The 24,845-nt window shown below is 43.2% G+C and overlaps 1 protein-coding gene across 2 annotated transcripts in view; it reads left to right on the top strand.

Annotated features, from left to right (window-relative positions):
• PI4KA (phosphatidylinositol 4-kinase alpha) overlaps positions 1-14,517 on the top strand; it is a 162,254-nt gene extending 147,737 nt beyond the window's left edge. For both annotated transcript variants that reach the window (XM_088477833.1, XM_088477832.1), the window contains 11 exons: positions 5,184-5,254; positions 6,201-6,273; positions 7,778-7,848; positions 7,970-8,076; positions 9,025-9,129; positions 9,410-9,535; positions 9,762-9,882; positions 10,120-10,279; positions 10,758-10,847; positions 10,940-11,023; positions 13,850-14,517. In XM_088477833.1, coding sequence (XP_088333959.1) covers positions 5,184-5,254; positions 6,201-6,273; positions 7,778-7,848; positions 7,970-8,076; positions 9,025-9,129; positions 9,410-9,535; positions 9,762-9,882; positions 10,120-10,279; positions 10,758-10,847; positions 10,940-11,023; positions 13,850-13,901 — 1,060 coding nt within the window. In that variant the 3' untranslated portion in view covers positions 13,902-14,517. The remainder of the gene's footprint in view (positions 1-5,183; positions 5,255-6,200; positions 6,274-7,777; positions 7,849-7,969; positions 8,077-9,024; positions 9,130-9,409; positions 9,536-9,761; positions 9,883-10,119; positions 10,280-10,757; positions 10,848-10,939; positions 11,024-13,849) is intronic.
• The last annotated feature ends 10,328 nt before the right edge of the window (positions 14,518-24,845 follow it).

Genomic DNA, 24,845 nt, shown 5'->3' with positions numbered 1-24,845 from the left:
TAAATAAACACCATTATTTGTCTTCATGCAGTTTTTCTATTTCTTTTATCATTGTTCAATATGATCACATATGTCTTTTGTTCAGGAATATGCATTCCTTTTCAGCTAGGATACCACTCCCATTTTACTGGCAAGCATAAAGTATAATGCCAATATGTTCTGCAGGGTCACATTTATAATGGCATTTCCACAGTAGTCTTTCGTAATATTGTCATTTATAACTGTTTCTAGTTCTTTCTAGTTCTTTGGATAATAATCTAACATATGTCATTGTCCTGCTGTCTCCATAGATGATGAAGCAGATGTTAAAATATGTATCCATTTCTGAAATTGAGCTCATTATCATAATCCTTTCTAAATGCAGAAAGCATATATCCCATACCAGTCATAACCTCTGGAAGTGCTTATTCCCAATCCAGCTTCTCATGGCCTCCAGAGGGCAATGAGTGTGTCAGCAGTTATTATAGTGGACCAAGGACCCCAGGGAACCAAGCATCGGCTACCGATTGTGCTGGGCTGCACTCCGGTAACTGAGGCAGCCAAAGTAGCAGTAGCACCTATCCCTCCCTACAATTGGTTGAGATCGGGCATACAGTCTGCCCCAGCTGTTGCATCCTGCATTTGTAGTGGTACAGGACCTCCTGTGGCTGATGCACAATTTAAGTGGGGGACACTATAGAGATAAGCCTGCAATAGCGTTAGTCATAGCAGCAGAAACTGCCCTGTGACAATGCCATGTCTGCACTGGACCAACAGTTGTGGTACATCTTCTCCTAGGTGGGTTATGCTATTTAGAAAGGCCACCAAAATTGTCAGGCAATCATTTGTCAGCGGTGCTTGTATCTTGCTGTGAATGTGGACATTTTTTGTCACGTCTGCTAATTACTGTGCCTGTGTCTGATGTGGTTTGCCTGTGCCCTTATATATTTTTTCTCTATTATAGTTGAGTACTATAAAGATCACTCTGTCAGGATACCTTTTCTCTGCTTTTTCTTTTGATCATGCTTCCATCTTCAAGGCTGTTGGGTGATGAGTGGCAGAAACCAGATAGCTGGTCACAGGTCCAGAGGAGGTTTTGTTTCATCTATGGTGATTTGGGTGAATGTGAAACCCAGCCTAGAGAGGATGCCCCTATTGGCTATCTTGCTGTATCCACCACTATACCTATTCCAAATCCAGTGTCCTTGAAGGACAGCACAAACCTGAATTAATTTTTAAATTAGTTCATGTTACTATGGGAACATCTCTTGTAAACGTTCTAGCGGCCGATTGAGTCAGTAAAGTGGTAGAGAAGTGGAATGAGGAGATCGGTGAGAGCTTACAATTCTTACCCTTAGTGGACCATTCAAAGGAAACTTTAAAGTATTTGGCATAAACTGACATTGACGCTGCTCTCAGTCTGTCCAGAATCTCGTTCTTGACGATTGCAGACTCACCCACTCTGGCACTGATGCAGAGTTGTGCCTCCACCCACACACCTACAACTTCAAGGGTGTTCATCAAAGTTATGGTGGTTAGAGCAGTACAGTACTTTTCAGTATAACTGTTATATTGAACCTTGGTCTGAAAGGTCTTTAGTCCTTTCAAAGCAAAGCTAACTATAAACTTTCTCGAGTTCAGAGCAGTGCTAATTTCCCTGCTATGTGCTTTGCTTCTTCTAAGAGGCAAACCCATTCTTATTCATTAGCACAACTTCATATATGTATACTTAAACCACCAAGGTGGTTTATGTACACAATTTTGATAATGACAGAAACCGCTAAGATATGCTGCTGGGCAGAATGGTATGTTGGCAGCATTCATCCCAGGGGTGTAAAATTGAGAAACTGATTTTCTATGCCGCCTTGCCATTAATCCCAAGATGTGATTCCTCTACATAGGGACCTTCAACTAGATTGTGTAAAGGTGTGGTCATCTGGAGGTTGACATGATGGCCACTCGATTGAACCACAAAGAAGCTTAGTACTGTGCAACAACCTGCATTCCTAGTGGATACAATGACCATGTACCAACTAGTGTATCTTTTCCCTCCAGTCACTCGGCTTTCTTGGTACTCAAGAAGGTGAAGAAAGAGGGTGTCTCAGTAATTCTAGTAGCAATATATTAGCGAAGAAGATCATGGTACACCAACTTTCTATGTATATGAATGGAACTGCCTTGGAGGCTGCCTCTAGAAGGAGACCTTCTAAGTCATGGTCCCTTTTACCATCAAGTCTCGGCCTGACTGGCTGTTGGGGCTATGGTTCTACGGGCTAGTAACCTATATTAGGAAGTTACTCAGACCACGATCAGGGCTAGGAAGCCGGTCTCCTCAAAAGACTACTATAGGGTGTGGAAAAACTTCATGGGTTGGTGTGAGAGAAAATTAATTCACATAATCTTTTAATGTGACATGCCTCTTGTCCTTCTTACTGGAAGACTTGGGCAGTGGCTAGAGATTGATCTCTCTTAAAGTCCTGCTTTCACCGGTTTTTATTACTCTGGCAACAGCACCCCCACACCCCAAGGTTAGCTATCCAGAGGCCCAATTTCTGTAAGTTTCCCCTCAGCTGTGTTTGAGGCTGATGGGAAACTCTGTACCCTTTATTAGGGACAAGAAAACAGAAATGTTGTCTACCAACCAACATGTGCTAGGAATTTTATCTCCTACCAAGATTCATTAACAATAACATTTATTTATTGTCCAGGATGTTTGCAGCAGCTAACACAAATCCAATCACACAGTATTAGCAATTTTTAACCCCTCCTAGCAGTCAAACTAGTTGTGAAAGGTCAGACCAGCAGTATGATTCCCATACAGGTTTATAGGGGGCATCCACTAGACGATTTTATCCCTGTCCAACCTCTTAACGATTTTCCCTTGAAGTTTCCCTTGAAATATGATCTTCCACTCTGAACAATTTGCAAAAGATTTGCAAACGATCTAACAATAAACTATGTTGTTTTAATCTGTGATTGAGAGCTTTCAGCTATAGTGGGCAGTTAGTGGTTCATCGTTTGATCGTTCAGCGTGAACGATGTGTAAACGATTTCTAAGCAATCAAGTGAAATTGACCTGCATGTTCAGTCGATGGAGGAGACGATCAAACGACCAGCGGGAGCGCGCATCGTACATCGTTAGAAACAATTACTGCACGATTTGCAAACGATGTTCAAACAATGTTTGAACGATTATCGAACGATTTTATCATTATCATTCAATCGTTCAACTTTATCGTCTAGTGGATACCCCCCTTAACACGCAACTTGTCTTATTCATTGCTCACACTGCCACTAATATCTGGCTGCAGCAGGCCCTAGAATTCCCCTGCTATTGGCAGACTGACTACTGCTAACAAAAAACCTATAGAAACAGTGCAATGACAAACAATTGTTGTTGTTATGCACCTGTCCATAATGTTATCCTGCTTGTGCTGCAATGTGGAGCATACTGTAGGAGCTTCTTATGGCAGAAGCATCATAGACTAAACAGCCGTCATTAGTAATGTTAGGAATGTAATATGAAACCATAATACCTCTATATAGGTTTCCAGAGTCAAGGCCTTCATCTTGGAGCCTAGCAAGGCTATCTCCTGTGGCAAGATGATAGAATGGTTATTCCAGTAAAATCAGCTGTGATTTACTTGGTGTAGTATGAGAACAAAGCTAAAATGTTGGTGTTGAAGTCAGCCACGATATTTCATTTTGGGGACCGCATTCTCCAAATGCTGTGTTCTGAGGTGTGCAGTGCATTTAGCAAATGGTAATGGTGATGCATCTGGAAATTCAGCAACATAAGGGGTATTTTTGTAATTGTATTCTACCTAAAGGGGTTCACCCATGGTTTTATGGTTCCCAATAATCTAGTACTACACCAGATGCATAGAATCCTTTGCTAGATCTTTTTCCCCCTGGGAATTACACATGCTCTTGTGAGGTCTGCTAACTCAGTAACTTAATGAATACAGTCTACATTTCTAATGGTTTCCATGAGTGTAAAGGAACGCAAAAGGGACTCGGTTAGCAGTATTTGCATAGTAGTCTACCATTTGACAGCCAGGCTTTACAGAGGGGCATGTTATTGTCTTTTTTTATTTTACAAATATTCATTACAGGTTGAATACTGTGTTGGAAGCAGTCATCATTTTATTATGCTCTAGTAAGAATATATTGGCACCAATTAAACTGAAGTTCTCTATATACCTGTGAGCAGGGCCCTCTTGCCTTTATGTCTGTCTGTTACCACCCAGTTTGGTTCTATTAAAGTTATTTCCATTTGTAAAGCGCAATGGAATATGCTGCGCTATATAAGAAACTGTTAATAGTAATAATGATATTTACATTTGTTGTATTTTGTTTGTACACTTTTTCTATGCCAAGAGCCTTTATCTATATAAAATGGAAACCTAACAAATCATAATTTGAAGACCTGGAGCAGACATGTGCTCTGTATAACAAATCTCACCACACCTGTTCCCTTATGTCTTTAGAATCTGGCATTGATGCCTAATTATTGTCATTGTTTTGTCAGGTGTGTGCAGAGAAACCTGGCAATGGGATTAGGGGAAACACATGTTCCCATAAGGCTCATTAGCCAAATGAAGTGGATCCAGGCACAAAACTGTTTAAATCTGGTAAATTGTTCCTGCAGCTCTGTGGAATAACTTATGTTGCATACGTAAAGATTTTCTGTCCAACCATCCAACTAGTTGATTGGTTGGAATGAGAACCTGGTAATGTATGGGAGTAACTGATGATCAGAAATTTGCTCCTAAATGCCAGAAAACAGATGAAAATGGTCGTTCAGACAAGTTTGTTAAATGTTTGATCTAAAAATTTGTTCAAACGACAGTTTTTGTCTATTTTCTGGCGTTTGGGAGCAAATTGCTGATTGTCATTTTCTTTCATACCTTACCAGATTTTCATTCCAACCAATCAACTAGTTGGACAGAAAATCTTTACGTGTGTATGCACCTTTAGGTTTACCTACTCCTGGGTTAAACAAAAACACCTTGTTTCTTCAGCTGTCCTGGAACTACATGTCCCTGCAGCCCCTATAGGGATATGCAGTTCCACAGCAGGCTTGCAGAGCAAGACATGTGGTTCCAAAATTATTGGCGCACCAAACTTTCTTAAGTCAAATTGTAACACTTTTATATCCAAATGACAAAACTGGTGAAATGTAATGCTTCCCTTTCTGCCAGGCCATTCCCTAAAGGAGATGAACGGAAGAAAGCTTGTCTGAGTGCCCTGTCTGAAGTGAAAGTGCAGCCAGGTAAGACTGCGGTGTCTATTCCCTATTATGTGTCAATGTGCAAAGCTGAGCATATCCAACTGATTCTTAGCTACTGTCCTTCACAGTGATTTGTTGCTCAGCACTTTGGTTACACCCTTCAATGTGTTTTCCATTCCAAAATAATGGTGCACCTGACCACTTAGATAACACTAAACATGCCAATGTTGAGTAAGGTTGACAGACAGATGGCAAATTAGATTTTAATAACACTAAAATGTATATACATTTCTAAGTGCATTTCTCCAAAAAGATTTTTTTTTTCTGTTTGTGTTATATAAAACAGGTGGCAGGGCAGGTCCATAAAGGCATTCCTGGCTTTGCAGAAGGGCACATAGCAATTTTACTCTACAAACATATTTGCATGTTGCACCAGCTCAGAACTGGTAAACATCAGGTTTTAACCATTACTTTTAATAGGAAACATATTGCACTTTCCCATTACTCTACGCTCAAGAAGTGATTTTCTGACGTGCCTGACAGCATTTGCAATCCAAGTGCAGTGTCAGTAGACGCTGCATCGGATCATAATGGCGGCAGCACTGGACTGTCTGAATAATCTTCAGCTTACTCAGACTAGCAGCTTCAGAGGTCAGAACATCTATGTCCACCGACGCAGACCCTGGCCTCAGCATTCCTGGGAAATGTAGCCCAGGCACGCCCTCGCTCCGCCCCACAAATGATTGACATGCTGCGGCTTGGGGGATCTGCTAGCAAGAATGCAGGCCCTGTACAATCGGATTAGTATGTAAATCATCGGGTTTACATACTAATCTGAATCAGGGCCTATACATGTGCACAAGTGCAAAACCAAAATGATCTGTGCTGCGCATTCAATGCATTGGGTATATTAGTTTCTCTGTCTAAGCGTAGACAGTGCTACATTTTTCTGCATGTTACATATTTCCTATGTATTTCCCTCTTTCAGGATGCTACTTGCCCAGTAATCCAGAGGCCATAGTGTTGGACATTGACTACAAATCTGGAACACCAATGCAGAGGTGATATAACGATCTATATGGCATACATAGTGTTTTTGGCTATAATGATCGTTTTCTCAGCTGTCGAATGTTAGAAGTACATAGTTTTGTTTTATTGTTTTATTTAATGGAAACAAATGTGTGCATATGGGAATTCATTGTTTTTTTTCTGTTAAATTCAGTTTAATATCTTGGTAATTAATGGATCTACTCCTCCGTAGAGGTGCTGTAAACCCTTGGTAGCTTTGTATGAGACACTGATATACTAGGTTCCATAGACTATACTTTGCCCATTAAAGGGAATTAGAAAACCCATGAACTGTAGGTTGTACGTGTGGATATTAGTTTTCAATATACCAAGATTTGTAGCTCATTGTCTTTTTATTAAAGCTTGTTCCTTGACATATAGCTCATTTTGGGCATAACAAAACTGTCAGTCAGGAGACTCCTCTGCTGGTCAATGAGAATTCACATTCATATTTGCATCTGCTTTCTACTTTTGTTTCCTAATCTAAAAACATTGTAAAACAGTGTTACATGTATGTGCATGTGCTGTACAGACATGAAGCTTGTTTTTATATGATTTAGCATTCTCAGGGGGATGTCATCATTTGTATCATCCACATACAATCTGGCCATTCACTGTGAATGTCCCATCATTTTTGTAGGTTCATGTACACAGTGTGTCTGGATATAATGTGTGTATTAAGCTGGGCATCCACTATACAATTCTCTGTCAGATATCTGTCCAATCTGGCTGGTTGGAATGAAAACCTGGTAATGTATGGGAGCAACCAACAGACGATCATATGGTTTTAAACACTGAAAAAAGGATAAAAAAAATTGTTCAAATTGGTTAAATTTGTGTGTTTTAACCAATTTGTCTGAACAACCATTTTTGCCTATTTTCCAGTGTTTGTGTGCAAATGGAAGATTGTTATTTGCTCCCATACATTACAGGTTGAGTCTCCCATATCCAAATATTCCAAAATACGGAATATTCCGAAATAAGGAATTTTTTTTGCTTGACTGAGGTAATGAAACCTTTTGATATTTGATGGTTCAATGTAGACAAACTTTGTCTAAGGCACAAATTATTAAAAATATTGTATAAAATTACCTTCAGACTGTGTGTATAGGGAGTATATGAAACATAACTGAATTTTATGTATGTACACAAACTTTGTTTGAGCCACAAAATTATGGAAAATATTGTATAAAATGAGCTGCAGTCTGTGTGTATAAGGTGTATATAACACATAAATGCATTCTGTGTGTATATTTGGGTCCTATTCCCAAGATATTTCATTATGATATGCAAATATTCCAAAATACGAAAATGTTAAATTATCCAAAATACCCCTGGTCCCAAGCATTTTGGATATCGGAGACTCAACCTGTACCAGGTTTTCATTCCAACCAGCCAGATTGGACAGATATCTGACAGAAAATTGTATAGTGTATGTTATTTGACATATTTTCCTTTGGGTCAACATTGAATAAATGTTAATGGCTGTAATTGCAGTGCTGCGAAAGCTCCATATTTGGCCAAGTTCAAGGTAAAGAGATGCGGAGTTAGTGAGCTGGAGAAAGAGGGTGAGTGTCTGTCTGAGGTGGCCGTGCCAATAACCACCACCATTGTGTAATGTAAAGAGACTGTATACACTTCTTGACTTATCTGCATCACTCTGTGTGTGAATGTCTCTATTTCAATTAGGCCTCAGCTGCCGCTCAGACTCCATTGATGAGAGTGAGGAGGAAGGTGGAGATAAAAAGGTTTGCTGGCAGGCAGCCATTTTTAAAGTTGGAGATGACTGCAGACAAGTGAGTAAAACTTGCTTAGGCGCCAGTGCTGGCTCACCCACTAGGCAAACTAGGCTCCCGGCTAGGGCCTGGTAGGAACGTTTTTATTTACTCTGTCTTCCAGTATCATTAAGGTAGTTAAGCTGTCTTCTTTTCAAGTGAGTGCATTTTCCAATTAGCAGAGCTGAACTTACAATTCGCTTCTGCCCTTATTTCTTAGCCATGAGGGGGATATTGGCTGTGACTTTTGCCTAAAATGTCAGCAGTAGTTAGTGGCTTTATATATAATATGTTTTTTTATAACAGTTAATGGGGGCGATTCAATTCAACACAAATTGAATAGCGCCGGGAGCGAGCTCTCGGAGCTATTCAATTCAGTGTGCTGTGTGGTCAGAGAATGCCGGTTATCGCGCCTAAACAAGGGTGTTAAGGCGCGTTCACCGGCATTCTCTGACCAAAGTGCCGGGCGCATGGCTGTTAGCGCCGCGCTAAGCTGAAAAACAGCTGCGCACCTGGCACTTTGGTCGGATTTCTCCTCCCATCCCAGGGGGCAAGAAAAATCCTTAGCCCACCCAAACAGCGCACTAAATTGAATAGCTCCGGGAGCTCACTCCCAGCGCTATTCAATTCGCGCTGAATTGAATCGCCCCCATTGAATAGTGTTACTGTTTGTTTTTTAATTCATTATCCATGATTTATTTATAAAGAAAAATGAAACCTGACTATTTATGACACAATGCATATAGTGATCTCATGGGAATCAGCAATTTAGTACTGCATGAAAAAGGGAATTTTGTATACAAGTTGCATTTCACAGAGAGTCTAAATGATAATAAATAAGGGATCAGGTCATTTGCACAGAGAATGTTTGTGTGGTGAGCTTGGCAGCTATCACTAAAGTTGTGGAAGATAACGGATTTGGAGCAATGACTATGTGTCCATGTAATGTGTTCTTTCCTCCACTGATAGGATATGCTGGCTCTGCAGATAATTGACTTATTCAAGAACATTTTCCAACTGGTAGGACTTGACCTCTTCGTCTTTCCATATAGAGTAGTGGCGACAGCTCCTGGGGTGAGTAGATAAGGGAAAGCTTAAGGTAGATCCTCATAATCTGTGAACGTAGAGGTCCAACCCGCAAAAGCCCTATTTAATGTAAGGCTACTGGCTGAGAAACAACTAACCCTTAGTGTTGCTAATTTCCAATCATATTACATGTAGTGTGGGTCAGCTATGAGCATCTTGATCTGCAATTGCAGATTCTTTTTGGTACATCAGTTTTAGATTCTTTCAGTTTTTACTGGTCATACACAGAGACAATCATTAACTCCATAAAACTTCTGCTGTATCGCAGTGTGGGGTTATCGAGTGTATTCCAGACTGCACCTCGCGAGATCAGCTCGGCCGTCAGACCGACTTTGGAATGTACGACTACTTCACTCGGCAGTATGGGGATGAGTCTACTCTCGCCTTTCAGAAGGTACAGTGTGTTACACTGTTCACTGCTGAAGACTTTTTATAATCCATTTTGTGATTCCTTCTGGCATGATTTTTTACGACATAAGCAGAGATAAACACAGCTTTCCTATACTGAATTATCCTTTCCATGTGTCATATTATATATGCCATTCTGCTGAATGGGAATTGTTGTTATCAGTTTTCCAGAGTCCTTCATATAAAGTTAAACTCGTTCTTCTCTTCCTCAGGCTCGATATAACTTTATACGTAGTATGGCAGCCTACAGCCTTTTGCTCTTCCTGCTGCAGATCAAAGACAGGCACAATGGCAACATCATGCTGGATAAGCTGGGTCACATCATCCATATAGGTTAGTGCTGCACCATTCCTTGTTCCTGCTTCATACCAGCACTAGGTGTGTCCTGCTCTCCAGTCCTTGAGTGCCTGCTCCTATAGATGTAGAGATTGCAATGTGCTCAGACCCTGTGCCTCTGTCTGTTGGTGCCAATTACCATAGTTGTCCTTTTTTTGTGTGTTTGCTACTTTGGATACTTGTGGTACCCATTTTACTCTATGTACGTGTCCCCCATTTATTTTCTACCTGCAGATTTTGGATTTATGTTTGAGAGTTCCCCAGGAGGTAACCTAGGTTGGGAGCCAGATATAAAATTGACTGATGAGATGGTGATGATCATGGGAGGCAAAATGGAAGCAACACCCTTCAAATGGTTCATGGAGATGTGTGTGCGTGGATACCTAGCTGTCAGGTGAGTTGTTTTCCTTTTCTGGGTTAAAGCAAATTATAAAAATAAATGTCCCATTTAATAAAACTAGATATTGTGCAGAGTCTGACCTGGAAGGGTCGCTTTCTTTAGCGGAATGTGACATAAGACTCTAATAAATCTATATTGAGCACAGTATGATTCAGAAGGCACAGTAGTGGTCTTATAATGAGGCACCATGATGTGTTTGTCACTGGAAGGAGTTGTTGTGTGCTTTGGTTACTGTTAGGTGGCATTCAGTCAGCGGCAACGTATAACTTCATGTTTCATTTTAACATTAACAAAATAATAAGACATTTATAGAAGTATATATACATGGGAATCTGAAATTAATTTTCTTCTTGTTGTTTTTCAACTGGTAACATCTGACCTGCTGAAGGTTATCAAATGCTGTCATTGAGTGTTAATGTACTGCTAGGTATGTTATAGCTGCATTTCCTTTCATCACTATGCTGTCTCACAGACCATACATGGATGCTGTAGTATCACTGGTAACGCTCATGTTGGACACAGGCTTACCGTGCTTTCGTGGACAGACCATTAAATTGCTGAAGTGAGTTAATATTGAAAACACAAGGCTATTTCTGGGAGCTCTCTCTGGGTCTCCTCTGCTTACATATCGCCCTGTACTTTTGAAAAATTCAGGCACCGGTTCAGTCCCAACATGACAGAGAAGGAGGCAGCTAATTTCATCCTGAAGATTATTCAAAACTGCTTCCTCAGCAACAGGTCTGTAATCTGTCTTTCACATGATTATTGTCTTACAGTGCAATGATACTGGATGAGAGACTACAATGACTGCTATTGCTCAGAAATATGATATGATATAATATAATATAATATATAAAACTGCCTCTGTGTACAGTTGGGCCATATATATTTGGACACTGACATCAGCTTCATAATTTTGGCTCTGTACACCACCACAATGGATTTGAAATGAATTTGAAGTGCAGACTTCCAGCTTTATTTAAAGAGGAGGAATACAAATATTGTATGATACATTTAGGAACTGCAACCATTTATACACAGTCCCCTGTTTTTAGGGGCTCAAATGTCATTGGACAAGTTAACATAATCATAAATTAAATGTTAATTTTTAATACTTTGCTGAGAGTCATTTGCAGTCAATGACTGCCTGAAGTCTGGAACGCATGACATCATCAAATGCGGGATGTAGTGTAAAGGTTGAAAATGTCAATGTCAACATTCATAATGTCGACAGGCAATGTGTCAACATTCTCAAAATTTTAACAGGTGAAATGTTGACATTGTCAGAATGCTAACTTTAGAGATAGGCGGTGGGAGGGGGGTTAGAATTGGGTACTAGAGGGAGGGTTAGGGGTAGAGGATCGGGGAAGAGCATCCGTCGGGAATAGGTCAACAAGGGACCACTAGGGACGATATGTCAATATTTCATTACTGGGTACATGATGAATGTCGTCATGGTCAATGTCGACATTATGAGCATGTCGACATCATACCAAACCTCTAAATGGTGTCTCACAGTTGAGATCAGGTGATTGACTCAGCCATTACTGAATATTCCACTTGTTTGCCTCAAAGAACTGATGGGTTCTTTTCACAGTATGTTTTGGGTCATTGTCCATCTGTACTGTGAACCACCGTCAAATCAACTTTGCTGAATCTGAGCACACAGTATATCCCAATATACTTCAGACTTCATTCGGCTGCCTCTGTCACATCATCAATAAACACTAGTGGGTTTGGGTATGAGATCCCGGCGGTCGGGATGCTGCTGGTCAGAATAACGACAACGGTATCCCATCAGTGAAGATCCCAACAGCGGTAGGTAAGAGTATTATAGATCTAACCCTCCCTGCCCTAGTGCCTAAACCTAACCTCTCCCTCCCCGATGCCTAAACCTAACCACCTCCTCCCTAAACCTAACTCTCCCCCCTTAGTGACTAACCCTCCCCCTAGTGTCTAAACCTATACCCAAATACCTTTGTGATGCCGGCGGTTGGGATACAGGTGCCGGGATCCTGACGCTGTCGGGAATCCGGTTCCGGTATTTAGACTACATCCCACACTAGTGACCCAGTGCCATTGGAAGCATACTTACCGACTTTATACGAATCCTTTCCGGGAGAAGCCCGGAGAGGAGAGCTGCTCTTAGCTTTGGTGGCGTGGGGCCACACTATAGCCGTCATTAGACCCCAAGGATGGGGTGGGGCTAAATTACGCAGTTCGCGTCATTTAGCCCCACCCCCTCCCAGTGGATTCACAAACTTCCTGGTAAAATCTCCCCATCCTGCCCATTTCACTAAGAAGTTGTCGGGATATCTTGGGGTGCGGGGCGTTACCCGAAAAATCGCGAGCCTCCCGGGAGAGTAGGCAAGTATAATTGGAAGCCATGCATTCCCATGCCATCACACTGCCTCCACTGTGTTTTTCAGATGATGTGATATGCTTTGGATCATTCTAAACTTTCTCCAAACTTTTTTCTTCCCATCATTCCGATACAGGTTGATCTTAGTTTCAGCTATCCAAAGAATACTCCTGCAGAACTGGGCTGGCTTTTTCAGATGTTTTTTTGACAAAGTCTAATCTAATCTTACCTTTCTATTCTTGAGGCTTGTGCTTGTTCTCCTTGTGGTGAACCCTCTGTGTTTGCTCTTGTGAAGTTTTCTCTTTATGGTACATAATTATATGTCTACCTCCTGGAGAGAGTTCTCCATTTGGGTGGATGTTGTGAAGAGGTTTTTCTTTACCATGGAATCCTTGAGTTTCATGGACGTCTAGGCCTTTTTGTGTTGCCCAGCTCACCAGTACATTCTTTTTCTCTCAGAATGTACTAATCAGTTGATTTGGCCACTCCTAAGGTTCCTGCAATCTCTCTGGTTTGATTTTTCTGTTCGTATTTGCAGCCTAAGGATGGCCTATTTCACTTGCATTGAGAGCCCCAAATGCATTTGCGACACTTGGAATGAACTCCAGACCTTATTCCTGTTTAATTGATAAAGAAATAAAAGAATAGCCCACACCTGTCCATGACCAGCTTTTGAGTCAATTGTCCAATTACTTTTGGTCCCTTGAAAAAAAAAGGGGGCTACATATTAATCAGCCGTAATTCCTGAACCCTTCTGCCAATTTGGAAGTGACTACTCTCAATATACTCTGCACTTTAAAACCATATTATTACACAACTGTGACTTGAATATGGTTTGGTAAATAGTTAAAATAAAAATGTTGCCTGTGTTCAAATAATATATTGGGCCTAAGTGTGTATGTGTAGCATAAATAACAAACTTTTCTCTTTACGCAAGTTTATATCAAGTTTATCGAATGACCATGATTTTTCTGTGTGTGTAGAAATGTTAGACACTGGCTACATTTTTCCCAATGGCAATTCATTTTACTTTTATATTAAAGTCCATGACTGTTATTTTCATGTTAATGTAAAAACCCAAACTTTTTATGCACTTATTTAATTATTGTTAGTGTTCTGCATTATGTTTAGTTTTTTAATATTATACTATCCTTCATTTCCCTGAGCTGTTCACTCAACATCTCTTCGTTTCTGTCCTCCAGGAGCAGAACATACGACATTATCCAGTACTATCAAAATGACATCCCATACTGAGCCCCCCCTTTCTGATCCAGGGCATCCTTTCTCTGTCGTAGTGACCTGTAGTCTCCTGTGTCTCTGCTCGCCCCAATCCACAGTTTCTGAGTATCTGCAGTAAGTGTGAAGGGTGAGGCTTGGGAGGTGAGAACACCAGACAGCTAGATTTGTGGCAGCAACCTATCTATTTCCATTTGCTTGTTGAATTTTGTCTGTGCAAAACACAATCTGAAAGCTGAATCACACCAAGGTTCTGCATTACAGACTAAAGTATTTTGGTGAAGTTGCTTAGAGAGGGAAAAAAAACATAATATTTTATTTATTACCTGAAACACTGCTTATATTATTCTTCCCAATGAAAACGGCATTGCTGGCTATCTGCACTTTCATCATTCATCATAAATTTCACACTCAGGACTAGAGCACCTTCTCTGTGCTTCTAATGGCCACAAGTAGCACGGGTGAGAGGTGGGAGGGCACAGTATTCCTCCTTGATTGTACATTGCACTGCACCCCTAAATATGAGGATCCCACTTCACGCTGGAAAGATGAAGAAAGCTAGTTTCCTCTTCTGTGTAAAAAATTTATGGAAATGTATTTAATCTGTAAACTGTAATTAAACAAATACAAACTATTTTTGCTTCCTTTATCTGTATATGTGTATCAATTATCTTGGTTAAAGGTCTCTGAAGTTTTATAAGTTGGTCAGTGGTTCTAGCTGACATTGAAATTGAGCAATGACGCTGTGTGCTTGTGGACTTGTTCTTGCAAGATTATCTCAATTTGCAGCGTAGAACCTAATTTTGTTTTAGTTTTGGAATGTTGACTGTTTTGGTGCATGCAGATATAATGAAGCAAATAGGAGTCCAAGTGCCATTGTTTGATACATTGTAAATGGTATTGTACACCATATACACTGACTTGGGGCATTTATCAAGATACATGCTTATTGCCATTTAAATTCCACCAGAAATTTGCAATTATTGCCCACACTGAGTGCATCAGAAAACGTTACACTTAAAGCTGCAGAAGGACCATTGAGAAGCCTCCCATATCCCTTCTGCAGCATCACACTGCTCTAGTAGTGTCCCTTCTGCAGCATCACGTTGCTCTGGTAGTGTCCCTTCTGCAGCATTACGCTGCTCTGGTAGTGTCCCTTCTGCAGCATCACACTGCTCTAGTAGTGTCCCTTCTGCAGCATCACACTGCTCTAGTAGTGTCCCTTCTGCAGCATCACGCTGCTCTAGTAGTGTCCCTTCTGCAGCATCACACTGCTCTAATAGTGTCCCTTCTGTAGCATCACACTGCTCTAGTAGTGTCCCTTCTACAGCATCACACTGCTCTAGTAGTGTCCCTTCTGCAGCATCACGCTGCTCTAGTAGTGTCCCTTCTGTAGCATCACACTGCTCTAGTAGTGTCCATTCTGTAGCATCACACTGCTCTAGTAGTGTCCCTTCTGCAGCATCACGCTGCTCTAGTAGTGTCCCTTCTGCAGCATCACGCTGCTCTAGTAGTGTCCCTTCTGCAGCATCACACTGCTCTAATAGTGTCCCTTCTGTAGCATCACACTGCTCTAGTAGTGTCCCTTCTACAGCATCACACTGCTCTAGTAGTGTCCCTTCTGTAGCATCACCCTGCTCTAGTAGTGTCCCTTCTGTAGCATCACACTGCTCTAGTAGTGTCCCTTCTGTAGCATCACCCTGCTCTAGTAGTGTCCCTTCTGTAGCATCACACTGCTCTGGTAGTGTCCCTTCTGTAGCATCACACTGCTCTGGTAGTGTCCCTTCTGTAGCATCACGCTGCTCTGGTAGTGTCCCTTCTGTAGCATCACGCTGCTCTGGTAGTGTCCCTTCTGCAGCATCACGCTGCTCTAGTAGTGTCCCTTCTGCAGCATCACGCTGCTCTGGTAGTGTCCCTTCTGCAGCATCACGCTGCTCTAGTAGTGTCCCTTCTGCAGCATCACGCTGCTCTAGTAGTGTCCCCTCTGCAGCATCACGCTGCTCTAGTAGTGTTTCTTCTGCAGCATCACGCTGCTCTAATAGTGTCCCTTCTGCAGCATCACGCTGCTCTGGTAGTGTCCCTTCTGCAGCATCACGCTGCTCTGGTAGTGTCCCTTCTGCAGCATCACGCTGCTCTAGTAGTGTCCCTTCTGCAGCATCACGCTGCTCTGGTAGTGTCCCTTCTGCAGCATCACACTGCTCTAATAGTGTCCCTTCTACAGCATCACACTGCTCTAATAGTGTCCCTTCTACAGCATCACGCTGCTCTAGTAGTGTCCCTTTCATAGTTTCCCACAGTCCTGGGTAGGGACTTTCGTCCTTCACCCCATGTAGGGTGCCTTCCATCCCACCGCACCTGGTAGCGTTCCTGTCACACCGCTTTTGGTGGCATCCCTTCCGTCACACCGCACCAGTTTGCGTCCTTTCTGCCACACCGCTTTTGGTGGTGTCCCTTACTTGACACAGTGTGGCAGATGTATTAAGCTCTGGAAAGTGGTAGTGTAGAGTTATAAACGACCAACCAATCAGCAACCAACTGTCATTTTTCAAACACATCCTGTAACATGACAGTTAACAGCTGAGTGGCTGGTCATTTATCTCTCTCCACTTCATCACTTTCCAGAGCTTAATACATCTGCCCCAGTCCCCGGTAGTGTCTCTTGTTTGTGGCTGTTAGATGAATAGTGCAGCCAAAAATAAATAGTTTTCATGCAGTTCATGTGAGGGGGGGAACTCATTTCCACCAACTGCTAATAAAGCTTTAATACATTTTATGCATTACTAAACTAAGCCACTAGATAAGGCCTGTCCAACTTGTGGCTCTCCAGCTTTTGGGAAACTACAAGTCCAAGCATACCCTACCAGCAATCAGCTGGAAAAACATTCAAAGGACTTGTAGTTTCACAACAGCTGGAGAGCACAGGTTGGCCAGGCCTGCACCAGATAGTAAAGCAAAGATGGTGAGGTGAAAGACTCTAATGTAGTAAAAATAATAAAATGAAAAAATAACTTCTTAGAGGATTGGAAACTTCACGGATGTATCCTCGTGAGAGTCCTATAAAAAAGGAGTTTTGCAAAAAAACGTGAAATGCAGTAAAATAAGGATGGATATACCATTCAGATATATTAATAATAGTGTGATGGCAATGATAGGCCCCTAACATGTGCCACTTACAATACATACATACATACATATGTAAATACATGATTGATGGCGTTCAGTAAAACCAGTGCATCTCCAAGCTTATTTAATGATTATAGATTCCAAACATGTAAAGCAGAGGGAGAATCACACAATAGTGTGATAAATAGTATAACAATTTATTTCAAAATCCTATGACTAAGAACATAATAATGAAAGCAAGCAATAAAAACATAATCCAGGTATGCCAGACTACTGGGGTTAGAACTGTACTGGATGAAAATGATCAGTGAACAGAATGTAATTGAGGCTCCGAACCCTGCGCGTCACTATTATTATTATTATCGTTTATTTATATGGCGCCACAAGTGTTCCGCAGTGCCTTACAAAGTACATAAACAAAGATTGATTTACAGTGACTTACAGTACAGTACAATACATTACAGGACATGGATAATATACATTGCTACATTCACGAGCATAACACCCAGATAAGCAACAATGCAAAGCAATCAAGTGTTAGGTGCCCTGGTAGAGAGTAAGAAGTAGATGAAGGTATAGTAAGGAGATGCACAAGAAGGTAGAGGGCCCTGCTCATAGGAGCTTACATTCTAAGGGGGAGGGACAGACAAACAGGGGTGAAACAGATGGGGTAGGCAGGGAGGAAGGAGTATGTAGCAGCAAGTTAAGATGAGAGCTGGAAGGCTTTGATGAAATAGTGGGTCTTGAGAGCCCGTTTGAAGGATTGTAGAGAGTCTGATGGGAAGCGGGAGAGAGTTCCAAAGGAGGGGAGCAGCGCGGGCAAAATCTTGGAGGCGGGAGTGGGAGGAAGTAATCAATTGGCATGAGAGGCGGCGTGCATTTGTTGAACGAAGAGGGCGGACAGGAGAGTGAAGGGAGATGAGATCAGTGATGTAAATGGGAGAGGAATGGCTGAGGGCTTTGTAAGTGAGTGTGAGAACCTTAAATTGGGTTCTAAAGGGCAAGGGGAGCCAGTGGAGGGCTTGTAGGAGAGGGGAGGCAGATGCAGAGCGTTTTGAGAGGAAGATGAGCCGAGCAGCAGCATTAAGGACAGACTGGAGAGGGGAGAGAAGGGATTTGGGGAGGCCAGATAGGAGAAGGTTACAGTAGTCCAATCTGGAGATGACCAATGAGTGTATGAGGCTTTTAGTGGCATCCTGGGTGAGAAAGGGTCTAATCTTGGAAATATTTTTAAGATGAAAGCGACAGGACTGTGAGAAATTCTGGATATGTGGTTTGAAGGAGAGGGAGGAGTCCAGGATAACTCCAAGACAGCGCACTTTGGGGCTAGAGGAGATAGTTGTGCCATCAATTGATAAAGAAATGGTGGGCAGTGTGGTTATGTAGGGGGGAGGGAAGATGATTAGCTCAGTCTTAGACATATTAAGTTTAAGAAATCGCTGGGACATCCAGGAAGAAATGGCAGAGAGACAGTTGGAGAGAGGGAGAGAGGTCAGGGGAGGAAAGGTAGATTTGAGTATCATCAGAATAGAGATGATATTGGAGGTCAAAAGAGCTGATGAGTTCACCTAGTGAGGATGTATAGAGTGAGAAAAGGAGAGGTCCAAGAACAGAACCTTGGGGAACACCCACTGCAAGAGGCTGTGGGGGAGAAGAGGAGACAGAGAAGGATCGGTCAGAGACTTAGGAGGATATGAGGATCGGTCAGAGAGGTAGGAGGATAGCCAGGAGAGGGCAGTGTCACGCAGACCAAGGGAGTGAAGGATTTGCAGAAGGAGAGGGTGGTCCACAGTGTCAAAAGCAGCAGAAAGGTCAAGGAGAATGAGCAGAGAGTAGTGGCCCTTGGATTTAGCAGCAAGGAGGTCACTGCTGACTTTTGTGAGGGCAGTTTCAGTGGAGTGGAGAGAACGGAAGCCAGACTGAAAAGGGTTAAGGCAGCGCAGACACAGCCTCATTTAGCCGGCAGCGCAGACACAGCCTCATTTAGCCGGCAGCGCAGACACAGCCTCATTTAGCCGGCAGCGCAGACACGGCCTCATTTAGCCGGCAGCGCAGACACAGCCTCATTTAGCCGGCAGCGTAGACACAGCCTCATTTAGCCGGCAGCGTAGACACAGCCTCATTTAGCCGGCAGCGTAGACACAGCCTCATTTATCCGGCAGCGCAGACACAGCCTCATTTATCCGGCAGCGCAGACACAGCCTCATTTATCCGGCAGCGCAGACACAGCCTCATTTATCCGGCAGCGCAGACACAGCCTCGTTTATCCGGCAGCGCAGACACAGCCTCGTTTATCCGGCAGCGCAGACACAGCCTCGTTTATCCGGCAGCGCAGACACAGCCTCGTTTATCCGGCAGCGCAGACACAGCCTCGTTTATCCGGCAGCGCAGACACAGCCTCGTTTAGCCGGCAGCGCAGACACAGCCTCGTTTAGCCGGCAGCGCAGACACAGCCTCGTTTAGCCGGCAGCGCAGACACAGCCTCGTTTAGCCGGCAGCGCAGACACAGCCTCGTTTAGCCGGCAGCGCAGACACAGCCTCGTTTAGCCGGCAGCGCAGACAGCCTCGTTTAGCCGGCAGCGCAGACACAGCCTCCTTTAGCCGGCAGCGCAGACACAGCCTCATTTAGCCGGCAGCGCAGACACAGCCTCATTTAGCCGGCAGCGCAGACACAGCCTCATTTAGCCAGCAGAGCAGTCACAGACTCTGGGGTAAATTTACTAAAGTGAGTTTTAAGGAGTGGAGATGTTGCCCATAGCAACCAATCAGATTCTAGCTATTATCTTCTAGAAGGTGCTAGTTAAATGTTAAGTAGAATCTGATTGGTTGCTATGGGCAACATCTCCACTTCTAATAACTCTCACTTTAGTAAATATACCCCTCTGTCTCTGATCAGTCACTAACATGAGGCTGCGATGCTGCTGATCTCCACAGGTTAGAGGAGCATGTGATGGGCTCCTCCAATCTGAGCTTATCACATACTCTTCTGACCTCTCTGCAGAGTCTCCATTTACCCAGTAGTGCACTGCAGTGTCCTGCAATCTTCTGCATGTAAACGTGCCCCTTTTAATAATCCCGGGTTTGCTGCCTGAACCGACTGCGACTTCTTTTCTGCACTGCCACCAATCCTTTCACCTAACTATTCTGTTCATTATTCTGTAAACCTACAATGGTCTGCTGCTTCCCAATCATGCTTGCTATTCTGCTGATGTGTCATCTGGCTGAATACCTAAAGCCGTGTATCCACTTGCCGTTTGTACGATTACGACATTTTAATCGCTCATTAATCATGCATAAATCGGGCAGTTTAATGTCGGAAACAACCAGCGATGTGTGCTCCCGCTTGTCGTTTCCGACATCAATCGCCTCCTGAATATGCCGGTCAATCTGCCGATAACGACAGATTAGGCATGATCGGGGATGAGGGAGGGTGCCTGCACTGAACGACATATCGTTCAGTGTGGGCACCTACAGGATGAGGAACATTCCTCAGTTGGCAAGTGGATACGAACCTTAACTCTTGATTTGCTGGATATTGCCTTAGCTGTGATGCTGTTGTTCCCCACTACTTCTGGTTCTGCCTATTTCTACCTGTTACTCAACCATCATAAGTATTTCTCTACACTGCAGCAGCATTGCTGACTAAACACTGGAGCTACAAACAACATTTACACCGTGACTTACTTAACTACTTATTACTCTCAATTGCCAAATTGGGTTCTGTCTGACCAGAGCAAGGAATGTGAATTGCAAACTCCAATGGGGGCAAAGACTGATGTAAATGATTAAACACTGTTTGGAAAGTAGTACCGTAAAATAACTTTCATAATACTATGCCAATATGTCGTGATCCCCAGGCACACCCACCATCTGAATCTCAAATCCAGCCTAAATCTGATTCTCCTGGAAACATCTGACATAGTTGGCTTGGGCATTGGCTCCCCAATCATGCCATTCACATCTTTTTCCCAAGCGCCGATGTAGTTTGGGAAGTGTGGATATACATTTTTAACCAATAGAATATAAATTATAGATACAGTATGTAATGTGTACGGAGTCTTCTAAAGTAAATTTCTTCAACTGGAGATGTACCCTAGCTAACTGTGCCCGTCTTGTTGAGGCTATGACTAATTTGAAGATAAATCCAAATTTCTGAGTCTGTTAATGAGAACTTGTATTTCAAATCTGGAATGCCTTTATGGGAGCACATCCTCAGAGTAGCTGCATGAATCTTGAAGGGAAATCAGGATTTGAAGCTAATGGGGTTACGGGTACTATGTGTGTGGAAATGTTAGTTCTCAGTGTCTCTTTCAACCATAAAGGCATGAAGTACTTGAGTCACTGATGTAAGAAAGTGTTTTCATATAGATGAAGTTGGATTGGACCACCCAAGAATGTTGAATTTAACTGCAATAAGAGAAGTTGTAAAAATCTAATCTGTTTGCATCTGTAAATGATATCTGGTGTAAACCACCAAATCTGCTCTTAAAAAGTCAGTGAAGAAAAGCATGACTGGCCTTTCTAAACTTTATATGTGCTGGATAAATTAAATAATCCTGGTATTTTCATGTGCCTCTCTAGTCATCATAAAGCCTACCTCATGAGTATGGACTGTATAAGAGAAACTTGAGATGATTGCTGCTAAATTCGGTGTACAGCTTTAAATCAATGTTAATGAGTGATATAGGCCTATAACTGGAGCAGAGGGAAGGATCCTTGCCCTCTTTAGGGTGAATACTGGTTGTTAGCCTCCATTGATCACTATTCCATTGCTTATAATATAGTAGCATAAGGCTACCAGGGGTTTGGCACAGAAGATCTACAGTGTCTAGTTTGACACTCAATAGATCTACAACAGATGGTAGACAGACAATAGGTCAACAGGGACAAATGGTCAACACAATAATGTTAGATTTTTTTTTTTTTTTTTTTAACCCTAACCCTCCTAGTGCCTAACACTAACGATCGCCCTGATCGCATCTATGTGACTGCGCCACCCCCAAACATCCACTGGTGAAAGTAGCCGTCATCATCGGCATGCATTTGCACTGAAGATGGACCAGGGCCGGCTCCAGGTCTACTAGCACCCTTTGCAAGAAATTGTGGATCGCCCCCGCCCCCCATCCAACTATATCCATAATTAATAGTTTTAATAACAAAAAGAAAACTGATTTCTAGTTTTCAATTAAACAAATTATTCCACAGAAGAGAAACAAAGAAATACCAAAGAGTCCAGCCCCGACAGGGAAAATAAAAAGGCACACACATTGTAGCCAACAGGAAAAAAAACACACACATACATTGTCCCCAATGGAAAAAAAAACCATTGGCTTCCACAGGGGAAAAAACATACAAAATAGTCCCCAAAGGGAAAATAAACACACGTCCTCCAAAGGGAAAAAAACACACACACATTGGTCCCCACAAGGAAAAAAACATATACAAATTGGCTACCACAGGGAAGAAAACATACATTGTCCTACACAAAAAAAAATGCAACACATTGATTCATTGCTCCCACAACTGGAAAAAAATAAAACAAACATTGATTCCCCTCCAGTACCCTCACCTGATGGGTTGTCAGCGATAGATCTAATTGCAGGAGACCAGCCTCCAGTTGCTCCGAAAAGTCTAAACCAGTGAGTGCCTCCCTCCAGAGAGTCCAGACAGGCCAGTGGGTTGGAACTTGGTCCCACTCCCTCCGTCACCCATACCCTTAGCCCTTGTCACATTCTTCAGCCCCTCATCACCATCCTCATTCATCACCTTCCTCAGCCTCAGACCCATCCTTAGCCCAAAAGCCCCTCATCGCTATCCTCATCCATCATCACCTCAGCCCAAAAGCCCCTCATCACTATCCTCATCCATCATCACCTCAGCCCAAAAGCCCCTAATCACCTTCCTCAGCCTCAGTCCTTCATCACTATCATTGGCCTCAGACCTTCATCCTCAGCGCTTAGCACCTTCGTCAGCCCCCCATCACATTCCTCAGCCCTTCACCACCGCAGACAGCGTCAGCATGGGTGGGAATGGCATGTGGCCATGCTGCGATGTCGAATGCAAGGTCACGCCCAGGCCTCATCTGAACCAATTGGAAGATCCCAGCGCTGCCTGTGCCAGACTATAAGGGCTTGCGTGGTGGGTATGGGTACCAATGGCGGCTGCACTGCGCCCCCTATATGGTGTTCGGCTGTTCAGCTGGAACAGGCCTCGAGCCGGCCCTGAGGTGGACAGATCTCTACATATATTCACCCTTGAATAGCCCACAATTCTTATTGCTGCCACAGTTACATCCACTCAAGTGAAGTTGTGACTAAGACCTGTACAACTCTGAACTCCTCGATAAGGAGTTCTAATCCCAGCCTGACAAACCAGCAGAGCCCGCAGCGGAAGCCCGACAGCGCTGGAAATCACGATCGTCCTAAGATAAGTATCAACTAACCTAACCCTCCTTAGGGGTGCCTAACCCTAATCCCCCCTCTAAGTGCCTAACCCTAACCCCCCCCTTCCCCGCTGCCTAAATCTAAGTCCCCGGGGGGTGCCTAACCCTAAGTCCCCCCCCCCGGGGGTGCCTAACCCTCCCTCCCCCTAGCCTAACCCACCCGGGGGGGGGCCTAACCCTAAGCCCCCCCGGGTGCCCTAAACCTAACCCTCCCCCCACGCGGCTGTCCGCTCGCGGCTCCCGGCATCCCTTTGATCGGGATGCCAGGCGCCTGCCGGTATTAAGGCTGCCGGCTTCCCGATTGTATACCCTCGATAATTGCTCTAAGTTGCATATACAAGCCCTAATACTTGCAATTTGCTTAAAAAATTTTGAGATCAATATGTAGACCGCATTGCAATGCAACTCAGAATCCGGGCCAATGTTTATATTTTCCCATTTAACCCAATATCAATTAATGCTTACTAATATCAAAGTAAAAGAAATGTCTAATCCAATTGGCTGCATTAACTCTGCAGGAGTAAAGGAAGCACTGACTTCTAAGAATAAAGCACAGGTAGATATCTTATTGCTCTCCAGTTGTTGTGGAAATACAGGTCTCAGCAAGTCAAGCATACTGATATCTTAATGCTTGCCATACACCTACGCGATTTCGGGCCGATTACACGATTTTCGACGTGCCGTACGATGGATTGTGTGGGGGTTTTTTTTAGGTAGGATGCGATGCGCGGTCCCGCAGCTGTCAAAACGTATCTTGTGATCAGATGTACAGTCCATCTTAAGCGTCGTGTTCGTATGCTGATCGTGCCGTTTTTTCAGCATGCGATGCATCATGTGTCCAAGCGGCTTCATTTGTTAAAAAAAAAAAAAAAAGACTGATGCACGCACGGGGAGATCCGTGATGCATGCATCTGTCTGTAATAAAATAAGCACAGATGCAGGGATGGTTCATTGAGAACCATCCGTGCATCTGTGAAAAACAAAACAAACAAAAAAGTGTTTAAAAAAAATATCGGCGTGCACCCCCCCCCCACCACCACCCCTGCCAAAGATCAACCAGCCTCGGGCTTTAAGTTTGGGACAAACGACTTTCGTGTTTTTTTTGCTAAGTTTGAGGGATGCCTACTTTGGACCGAAGAGGAAAGAACCTCGCATAAGAGACGGTGAGTATGGGAGTATGGTTTTTTTTTTTTCTCACAGGCAATCCTTTGGCTGGGGGGCCTGGTGAAAGGGCTACCCTGGCTGTGGCATTAGCCCCCTGCTAGAAAAAGTCCGGTGCTGGTTCTGGAAAATACAGGGGAACCCTACTAATTTTTTTCCCCTGTATTTCCAGAACCAGGATTGGACCAGAGCCCAGTGCTGGTTGGGCAGAATACGGGGGACCCCTAAATCATTTG

This window comes from Taudactylus pleione, unplaced genomic scaffold (genome assembly GCF_031769625.1).
Source record: "Taudactylus pleione unplaced genomic scaffold, aTauple2 ptg000205l, whole genome shotgun sequence".
Classification (NCBI taxonomy): domain Eukaryota; kingdom Metazoa; phylum Chordata; class Amphibia; order Anura; family Myobatrachidae; genus Taudactylus; species Taudactylus pleione.
The sequence above is the reverse complement of the archived record's forward strand: the minus strand, read 5'-3'. Positions and strand labels throughout refer to the sequence as shown.